The sequence below is a fragment of the Podarcis cretensis genome, assembly GCF_951804945.1.
Source record: "Podarcis cretensis genome assembly, chromosome: 8".
Taxonomy (NCBI): Eukaryota; Metazoa; Chordata; class Lepidosauria; order Squamata; family Lacertidae; genus Podarcis; species Podarcis cretensis.
Window position 1 is genome coordinate 19,079,916 of NC_137177.1, and position 10,957 is coordinate 19,090,872.

The 10,957-nt window shown below is 44.5% G+C and overlaps 1 protein-coding gene across 1 annotated transcript; it reads left to right on the top strand.

Moving 5' to 3' along the window:
• Positions 1 to 729: 729 nt before the first annotated feature.
• Positions 730 to 8,376, top strand: LOC307221616 (tapasin-related protein-like). Its single transcript, XM_079986296.1, has 5 exons — positions 730 to 948; positions 2,319 to 2,657; positions 4,227 to 4,511; positions 6,560 to 6,661; positions 7,848 to 8,376. Exons 1-5 carry the CDS (start codon positions 897 to 899, stop codon positions 7,949 to 7,951), a joined length of 882 nt encoding a protein of 293 aa, XP_079842422.1. The 5' UTR covers positions 730 to 896; the 3' UTR covers positions 7,952 to 8,376.
• Positions 8,377 to 10,957: the final 2,581 nt, after the last annotated feature.

Below are 10,957 nucleotides of genomic sequence, written 5' to 3' on the forward strand. Positions count from 1 at the left end.
AGGCAGCAGAATCTAATGAGTGGCCACCATGGATGCTTTCTTTGCCACTGGGGAAACAAGGAGAACCGGTGGTGGTGGCAGCTTCTGGGTTCTTGTGAGATATCATGAGAGCACTGTGAAATCTCATGAGATCTCACTGGAACCTGGAAGTTGTAGTACAACTCCAATAAGCGAAGCTTTGACGATGGTGACACTTTCCTGTTTCACCTCAGGTGGCAAAGCAAGATGAGTCACCCCTGCCCACCAGGTTTTAGTGTCTTAAATCTGAACATTTTAAATAAAAATGTAAATAGTGAAAATAGCCTCCACAAATGCATTATATTAGGGGAAATGGCTTGCAGAAAATGTGTACATTGGTCAAATTTCCACATAAAATGTGTTTATTGGGAGAAAGCCTCGCTAAAATGCTAATCAATTCCACAAATATTTTCCTTATTTGCAAATTGCTGCTAACTGGAGAACTGGGGGGGGGGGGAATATGACCTTAGGAAGAATTGAAATTTCACAATGATTAAATATATATTTTAAAAATTGCTGCAAACTGTAGAGAACTGAATTTTAATTGGGAGGAAAATGAGAAACTGAGAGAATCAAAATTCATAGATCCTTCAACCCCTATTTCCAAGGATGGTTTCTGAAGTTGGTTTGTATAGAACAAGTTATGGGATGAGCTTCTTCTGGTGGGCCAGCCTTTTTTATAAGAATCCCACAGGGGTTCTCAACCTTAAGAGAACAGCACAGACGGTCCAAGAATGAGAAGCTTATTTTGCTTCACAGCCTTGACCTGAAAAGGAACTGTTGAGCTTTGTATCATGTGATTCTTCAGTATCTCTTTGCTTCTCTGAGGGGGGAACCCCTGTCTTTTCTGATCTGCAAAGCTGAGCAGCCACAAAACAATGAAGCTGAAACAGGTTTATCTCCTGCTCTGCATCTCAAGCCTTCCCACAGGTGAGTCTGAGGGATGATGGGGAAATCCTATGCCTGCTTTGATGTGGGATATCCCCAAATAAAAAGGTAAAGGTACCCCTGCCCGTACGGGCCAGTCTTGACAGACTCTGGGGTTGTGCGCCCATCTCACTTAAGAGGCCAGGGGCCAGCACTGTCCTGAGACACTTTCGGGTCACGTGGCCAGCGTGACATCGCTGCTCTGGCGAGCCAGAGCCGCACACGGAAACGCCGTTTACCTTCCCGCTGGTAAGCGGTCCCTATTTATCTACTTGCACCCGGAGGTGCTTTCGAACTGCTAGGTTGGCAGGTGCTGGGACCGAGCAGCGGGAGCGCACCCCGCCGCAGGGATTCGAACCGCCGACCTTTCGATCGGCAAGCCCTAGGCGCTGAGGCTTTTAACCCACAGCGCCACCTGCGTCTAGAGAAGCTATAAACTTAGTATTGGGCATGGAAGGAGCCCAAGTCTTTTGAATTCAGTCGCTTGCTCCGAGAAGGAACCTATGTCTAGCAGATTTATTGCAAAATGAACAAAACTTGAGATTCCTCAAAACACATTTTTATTCTTCTGTTGACGACAATAGCTTAGGAATTACATACTAGCAAATGAATTTCAATCCAGATTTTGCATTTGCAAGATGAGTTCCACAGGCTTCCCCACTTGCAACCTTTTAGCCAGAATGTTCTTGTTTCCTATGAATATGGTTCTCCAGTTCTGCAGACATGTGTGTATATATGTTATCATTTACTGTAGTTTCCATTGCTTCCTTTCTTTCTTTTTATATATATAATTTTTATTGAATTTTCTGTTTTACAATTTTAAAGACACATTTTACATCCTTAAGATATCAGTGACTTCCCTTCTTCTCTTTCCATGGTTCATTTTACATATCATAAATCCCTACATATTTTACAAAAACTATGCCATTCAGTATTCCATTATTACATCCATCAAAACTTGTTTACACTGTTGAATTTATCTTAATGCTGCCAGCGTTTTCAGCTGTACACAGTTATTTCTCATATATTAAATAAACATTTTCCAATCTTCTCTAAAGTATGTTCTTCTTGTTCTCTTATTCTATATGTTAAGTCTGCGAGTTGTGCATATTCTGTCAACTTAAGTTGCCATTCTTCTTTTGTTGGGACCTCGCTCGTTTTCCAGTTTTGGTCTAACAAAACACGAGCCACAATAGTAGCAAACAAAACAACCTTTTTTGACACCTGGGAATTTCAGTCTGAATTATCCCCAACAGAAAGGACTCTGAGGTTTGTTTGTTTTTTGTGGCGGGGAAGTACTTTTAAACATTTTTTTCAATTCATTACAGATCGTTTCCCAATACTCTTTTACCCTTTCCATTGCCTCCTTTCAGCCTTCGGCGTCCATTCCTCGGTGGTCCAGTTTCCAGCAGAGGTCACTGCCATCGTGGGAGACAACGTCACCCTGAAATGTGCCTTCTCCATCCAGACTGGGAAGCCCACTTCAGCCAAGGGGGGCATGTCCTGGTTGAAAGGCCCAAGGACGGCAGAATCTGTGGTGGTCCCAGGACCCCGCTTCAGCCTGTCTTATCCAGACACCTTCCTCAGCCCAGGAGAGGGACTGCTGGTCATCACCAATGTCTCCTTGGAGGATGCTGGGAGCTACACTTGCCAAGTGATGGTGTTGGGTGAAGAGGAGATGTGTGGCAATGGGGTCAAGCTCCATGTTTATGGTAAGATAGGCCAGCGACAGGTAGGGCATTGTTGGGCATTGAGCCTTTCTCCTTCAGAAAATGCTCATAGAATCATAGAATAGTAAGGGATGAACCCCCCTGCAATGCAAGAATCTCTGTGTCCCTCTGCATGTCTATACTTCAACCAAGGTTCTTTGGTCAGGGTGTCAGGATGGCAGGAATAGCCAATGCTGCAACCTCTGGATGTTGTTGAACTACAACTTCCATAACCCCTGGCTGTTGCGCATGTTGGCTTGGGGACTGGTGGGAAATGGACTACAGCAACATCCCCTGCTTGAGGGTCTCACAGCACACGATTGTGCTTGCCAAGCTAAATAACACTCATAAAGAATACATGGCCTTCCATGGGGGTACGGAAGCAGTCCCCCCTTCCTGTTGAAACATCATCCCCAATTTTCCATATTTCATGGGGGGGGGAGAGAGCATGAGAGAGACAGACAGAAAGAAAGAGAAGGTGTTTAGCATTTGCAGAACCTGAGATATGAAGTCAAATGTGCAGACACAATTCTTCTCACTTTTTTGTGAGAAACCAGCCCTCTCCACTCTGTTCACTGTTTTAATTTGCCTCTCTCCCCTGGGGGGGGGGGGAATCCTCCGGATGCTCTTGAAACAATTCCTGTCTTAATTATATACACATATATGACTATTTATTTATCAATGAAATAAACAACTTTCTGACTTTTAGAAGACATCCGAAGGCAGCCCTGTTTAGGGAAGTTTTTAATGTTTGATGTTTTATTGTATTTTTAGTATTCTGTTGGGAGCCGCCCAGAGTGGCTGAGGAAACCCAGCCAGATGGGCGGGGTATAAATAATAAATTATTATTATTATTATTATTATTATTATTATTATTATTATTATTATTAAAAATAAAAATATACTGTTATTTACAACAAAAATGCATAAAAACACACAGTAAAAACATATTAAAAAGTTAAAACCACACCTCAATTAACCTTTGTAGAAGGATGTATTCTTAGTTGCCTGCATAGGCCTGGCAGAATAGAGAAGTTTTCAGCAGATGTTAAAAACTTGGCACAAAAGGCGCCTGCTGAATCCCTGTCAGCAAAGTATCACACTGTACACAGGAACTGGGTCTATTTCTTGTTATTATCAAGTGAGCCTCGCCAACAAGGAGATCAACCAGCGATGCTCTGCTGATGATCTCAGGGACTGAGCTAGGCTATAAAAGTTCAGGAGATCCCTTAGGTACCCTGGACCTAATTTGTGCAGGCAGAGCTCTGCAAATTAATAACTTCAGCCTGGCTCAATGGTAGATGGGCAGCCAGTGAAGCTGTTTTAACAGTGGTCATTGCCCTCTTAAAGTTCTCTCTTCCAGCCTTGATGCCACGGAATGCCCTTTGCTAGGGTTCACGCTCCGTTCCAAAAATCCTCTTTTTGTATCTCATTGTTCCTGGGCACGGAGAGGAAAAGTCATCCACTCTCCAAGCTGCTTCTGAATACAGTACTTGTTGCTAGAAACTGCTGGAGCTGAGAGTGTTCTTGTGCTGCTGGCAACTGCCTTCCTTCTCTCTTTGCCTCCCGCAGCTCGCCCCACCCAGCCGATCGTTTTCCTGCAACTCCAGACTGAGCCTGAATCCAAATGGACCCTCGTTTGCAGAACGGGAGGTTTCTACCCTGCTCCGGTGCGGCTCACGTGGTATCATTCTGGACTCCAGCTGAATTCCTCCCAGCAGGATTGTACAGATCCCACCGGCTTCTCCCAGGCTTCTAGCTTCTTAGGTTTGCCTGATCCTGACCAGAGGGCGAGCTACACTTGCAGCGTGGAGCACCCATCGGTGTCCGAGCCGATAAGCGTTCAGTACTCTTATGGTGAGTGGGTAAGGAGCAGACGGAATTCCTCAGAGCACTTCTGTCCCCTTGTGGTCGTTTGAGGATGTACGGAAGGTTCGGAGCTCACTTCTCTTGGAAAACAGGATGTTAGGGACTGTGGTTCTTCTCAAGCAGTTACACCAGTGCCAGATTTACGTGTAAGCTAAACAAGCCATAGCTTAGGGCCCCACTCTCTTGGGGGCCCCCCAAAAAATTCAAGGAAATAAACCTGGGTGTACATTTCCAAAATATAAGATAAAAAACAAATAAAATAAAACCTACATACAGCAACAGTGTTTTGTGTTGTGTAGGCGCCTATGATGTAAGTAATGGGCCCCACCTGCTAGCCTGCTCCCTAAAATATCACTGGTTTGCTCATTTCTATATATAGGGTGCCTACATTCTGCATGGACTGTTATGTGCAAATGTCTTTAGATACCTATTAGGTCCATAAATTACCATATAGCATATATTCAACACTAAAAACAGCAACAATTTGTTGTGGACAAAGGACAGCTGGGCATATAAAGGGCCCCATTACCTTCAGTAGCTTAGGGTCTCATCAAACCTAAATCTGGCCCTGAGTTACACCCAGTGTTAATTTTCTAGAAAAAGAGGCTCCAGGGCTCACCATGAACTTCTCCCTCGTTCTCTTAGCATGGCAATGGCACCCACCTGAGAGGTACCACAGCTGAGCTCCTGTGAGCTGTGACTGAAGAAAAGCCCCGGTTACCCCTGATTAAAATAAGCTTGCAAAAGCTCTAACTCATGTTCTCCACAAAAAAGTTGGTTTTTTTAACAGTTCCAGTTCTGAAAACTGTTTTTATTAGCAAACTGTATTTGGTGAAATAGCCTTAAAATCCATCACCACAGCACTTTTCAAAGATCAAATTAATAAATAAAATGTTTAAAAGAAAGAATATATGCGGCAATGAAAACAGGAGGAATAATGACACATGTGCCAGCTCATCTGGCAAACTCACTTGTCCAGAAGTTAAAACTAGCATAAAAGTGCCAAGAATCAGAATCCTCGACTTTATCGTCAAGGATGAGTTGGCAGCCTCAAACTCAAGGGCCAAATTCAGCCCTTCAGCCCTATCTGGAACTCAGGGCACACTCCTTTTCACTAGTCCTGCCTTGTGAATTGCCTGAAGTGATTTTGCCAGGCTTGAGCTGGCATAATGCTGTTCGCTGGCCTGGGTGGTGTGTGCTGGTATGTGTGTAAACATGGCATAAAAGAAAATGTCCCACCTTTTACTCCACTGATGTTTGCCCCCTGGCTCTGCCCAACACTAGCATGTGGCCCTGGGAATGTTGCCTGTGAGGCAATGTGGCCCTCGAGATGTTCCCTAACTCTGTTATGGACTATTACAGGGATTTTCATTGTACCATTATTTGGTAACTGCTTCTCCCTGTGATGCATCACTTTATCATTAATTTGCCTTCTCTTGGGGAAAGGGGCATTTAAAGTTGCAACTCCAAATTGCTTTCCATTGTTTGTTGTTGTTTAGTCATTTAGTCGTGTCCGATTCTTCGTGACCCCATGGACCAGAGCACACCAGGCACTCCTGTCTTCCACTGCCTCCCGCAGTTTGGTCAAACTCATGTTCGTAGCTTCGAGAACACTGTCCAACCATCTCGTCCTCTGTCGCCCCCTTCTCCTTGTGCCCTCAATCTTTCCCAACTTCAGGGTCTTTTCCAGGGAGTCCTCTCTTCTCATGATGTGGCCAGAGTATTGGAGCCTCAGCTTCAGAATCTGTCCTTCCAGCGAACACTCAGGGTTGATTTCCTTCAGAATGGATAGGTTTGATCTTCTTGCAGTCCATGGGACTCTCAAGAGTCTCCTCCAGCACCATAATTCAAAAGCATCAATTCTTCGGCGATCGGCCTTCTTTATGGTCCAGCTCTCACTTCCATACATCACTACTGGGAAAACCATAGCTTCAACTATACGGACCTTTGTTGCTTTCCATTATTCAGAGGCAAATCCTACATCCAGAACACACGAATAGTTTCTACTCTAACCAATCATACTCTCCTCCTTCCAGAACCACAGACTCGGTTCTCTTCTCCTCCCTTAGTGATTGAAGTTCTGAACCTGCTGAAGATTGGGGTAATCTTTGGCATCACCATCGCCTTTCTTGCACCAGGTACGTGACAACCCTCTCTCCTTTCTTGCACCAGATCTCCCAGCATGCACTCAGCTTAGGTCTATCTGGTGATCTGGCTTTCCTTTGACAGCATGACTGCTCTCCTTGTTGGGTTTTCTTCTTTATTTCCCTTAGTATACTGCATTGACACGATTATCTCCAGCTGTGATTCCTTCTACCTTCCTGAACAGTTCTGGTGGGCAATCCTGCTCCATCAGGGATCACACACATTAAACAGAATGAGGCAGGTTCAACACCTCTAGGGGGCTGGGGTGTCCAGTGCCCTTCATATTTGTTGAAATGGGGCCAGGCCCTCTCAATGTTGAGGGGACCCAGAATGCAACACACACATGTGCTGTTACATGTGACACACATTCAGCATCGCAGCTTCAGCTCCTAGCTCCTCCTCTGGAGGATACAACATCATGACATATGTTACGTGCATGATGTCACATACATGCAACACACATAACGTCATGCATGTTCAACGCTCGACGGGCCTCCTCAGTCACCTCAGCAACCTGGCACCTCTGGAATGAGGTCACAAATACATAGCTAGACTTGAGGACGTCACTAGGGCAAGTGAAGGCAACTGAGAAGTGAGGGGGGTCACAATTAACTAGCAAACCTTTCACAGCACATGCATGGAGGGAAATTGGCAAGGAGGGGAGATGGCTTTCAGCAATGCCCACATACTGTATTTTTTGCTCTATAGGACACACTTTTTCCCTTCTAAAAAGTAAGGGAAAATGTGTGTGCATCTTATGGAGCGAATGCAGGCTGCGTGGCTAAGCCCAAAGCCAGAACAGGGAGATGGAGTGCTGCGCAGCGCTCCGTCTCTCTGTTCTAGCTTGGGGGTGGCTGCGCAAAGCCTCCGCAGGGCAGCGGGTGAAGGCACCCCGCTGCCCTGCGGAGGCTTCACAGGCTGTCCTCGAAGCCAGAACAGCAAGAGGCTATCCCAAAAGCCAGATCTCTCTTGCTGTTCTGGCTTCTGGGGTTCAGAATTTTTTTCTTCTTGTTTCCTCCCCCCAAACTAGGTGTGTCTTATTGTCCAGTGCGTCCTATAGAGCGAAAAATACGGTAGTTTGCAGAAAGCATTTTTTTCTTGGTGCTTTTGGCTCAGTTCTAAAGCACATATGGGTACTTGCTCCCCTGACCATATATTGTCTTTGTTTCTCTTCCACAGGGTGCATAGATTGTTGCAAAAAGCATTCAAGAAGATCTGTGGTAGGTCAGGCTACAGAACTGCAACATCAGGTCCTAGGATCTGACATCAAGGGGTACTTCTAAGGGCAGAGGCAGATATTGTTTTTATAAAAGAATCAGGCCAGTTTGGAAGGACCTCCTCGGCATTCCAGATAAGCATACCTATTCATTTCCAGGGCTGAAGTCAGTGTGGATGAGAGATTTATAGCTCTGCATATTTGTAGCAAAACCCAGCTGTGGACAGCACCTATTGGCTAGTGCCGGTCATGTTGCCAAGGCACTTCTCTGTGTACCTGCTGGAGAAGATTTGCAGCTGTGTTTACAATGTTTTCATTTAAACGTATAAGGACTGGTGAATATATAGGTGGTGATTTTTTTTTAAAAAAAGTAGACTGTCCAATTGCAGCATGGGTGGAAGGCATGGGTGGAAGAATTCAACTCACCAGAATGTAAATTAGCTATGTGTCTTCACATGCAGATGAATAAATCTCTGTGGTTTCTCTTTCAAATATGACTTCTGGTTTCATTCAGTTTTATGTTGCCTTCACCCAATTTTGTTCTCATGAGGACTTTAAGAAAACAAATTCCCAAGCTGATGTGGAAAGGTGTAGAAGTGACTTTTGTTGGGATACTGCCAGGTAGTATCCCAACAACTTTAAGACTAGGAAAATAACAACTTGAGGGAGCTGAAATTGCCAGATCAGTCCAGCTCTGTCTAAAGGAGTCTTTCCCTACCTAATAGACAGTAGAAATTAATAAAGGATATTAAAAACAATATAGAGCAGAATAATATGGATCCAGCTACTTCAAAACACATAAACTTTATTAGGAAGAGTGCTATTGATGTGGTTGTTTGTCTTTCCTAGGAACTAGATTATATTTACACAATCCGTTTTGGACACTTGATTTGGAGTGGGTGGGAAAGCACGTTCAGAGACGCAGCGCTGAATCGCTCAACCTGACATTGAATCCTAAAGAGGTACACAAGCATTTTCCAGAGAAGTCGCTGTTTAGCTCTGGTTTCATTAATGAGCTGCTAGAGAAACAAATAGTCTGCTTAACAAGAAACCTTCAGGAACTACGATCGCTTTAGGTTCAAAGAACCTGTGACCCAAGTTTAATTGCGCATGGTGCTCATGCGCTGTGTCTTCCAGCAGTCCTTCTCTGGGAACCACTTTCTCTTCTACTGTCATACACATGTCCCCCCCACCCCCACTCATATAGTTCTCGAGAGCGATGGGACACCATCCATTGCTCCCAGGGGGACTAGTTAAATTGCCATCAAATTGTACAATAGCAAGCAGCCCTGTCCATTAGTTGCTCAGGGCTGTGAATGACTAATGGACCATTAAAAAAAAAATCTGAAAGAACAGAAATCTCTTTTAGGGAAAGAAAGGAGCAGAGGAAAAGATGCAGTCCTGAAACTACTTTGTAGACTCTAAAAATAATAATAACATAAGCCCCATTTGCATTATTAAAGGTAAAGGTAAATGTACCCCTGACCGTTAGGTCCAGTCGTGGACGACTCTGGGGTTGCGTGCTCATCTCACTCTATAGGCCAAGGGAGCCAGTGTTTGTCCACAGAAAGCTTCCGGGTCATGTGGCAGCATAACTAAGCCGCTTCTGGCAAAACCAGAGCAGCGCACAGAAACGCCATTTAACTTCCTCCCAGAGCAGTACCTATTTATCTACTTGCACTTTGACATGCTTTTGAACTGCTAGGTTGGCAGAAGCTGGGACCAAGCAACGGAAGCTCACCCCGTCATGGGGATTTGAACCGCCGACCTCCTGATCGGCAAGCCCTAGGCTCTGTGGTTTAGACCACAGTGCTACCCGTGTCCCATTTGCACTATTACACCTCTTTAAACAGTCATGGCTTCTCCCCGAAAATCCTGTGAACTGTAGTTTAAGACCGAGGGTTCTTGAGAGACATCTGTTCCCCTCACTTAGCTACAATTCCCAGGGTTCTCTGGGAAGAGAGATTGATAAACCACTCTGGAAAACTGTAGCTCTGTGAGGGGAAGAGAGGTCTCATTACAACTCTCAGCAGCTTTAAGTTCCTAGGATTCTTTGGGGAGGGGGAGCTATGACTGTTTAAAGTGATATCATAATGCTGCAAATGTATTGTGTGGATCTGGTGTTGCCCATGGCTTTTAAAGGCTGGTAGAAATGAGATGCACTTAGTCCTATCGCTGTGTAGAACATGAGCAGAACAGACTTGAATGGGTCTGTCCGTCCCTCATGCCATCATCTGCCAGCAATGCCCTTTGCCATTCTTTGTTGGTCTAGCAGAATAAATGGGCACATGTCAGATTTGGCAATGCTCAGAAAGCTTTTCAGCCTCACTGGGCAGTCTGCTGCAGACTTTAACAGTGGATCTTCCAAGGAAAACTGCAGTGTGTGAAGCTGCTAAGTTCCAAACCATCAGGAAATTAAATTAACCACATGTGGCTTGATTTGAGATTGCGAGTTTATCTCTTATGTTAGATAATCAGCTGGCCAGTGCCAGGATGTTTGCGTTATCATCCACACTGCCTAGTATTTGACAAAGTGGGCTTGACTCCACAAACGTTTGTGCCATAATAAATAAGTCAGTGAATAAATAATGTGCCACAAGTCTCTCCAGGTGGAATCCAAACATTAATCATCTGCATAATAATTTATGGACATGACTAGGTTCAGTCATTTCAATGGGTTTACTCTTAGTGAAACAGAGTTGGATGCAACCTTTTGCTGTTGGGATTCCCTTGTTAAGGTTCACTGCAACATTTTTCCTTTTACGTAATTATCCCAGTCCTTTATGTATTTCATTATCCTCTGGCTTCACTCTTCTCTATTCCCACCCCAAAACATGATTATGTCTTCTAATTTAGGATTATTATTATTCATGCATCTGATGGTATTGAACCTTATGCCATAATACAGTTGTCACAGCTCAAGCCTAACCATGCCTACTCAGAAGTAAGTCCTGTTGAATGTAATGGTGCTTACTCCCAGGTAACTGGGGTTAGGGCTGCTACCTTCATCATTAGGATGCCTTATTTAAAGTCTCCCTTATTTTGCTGCGGACCAAAATTGGCCACCCCTTTG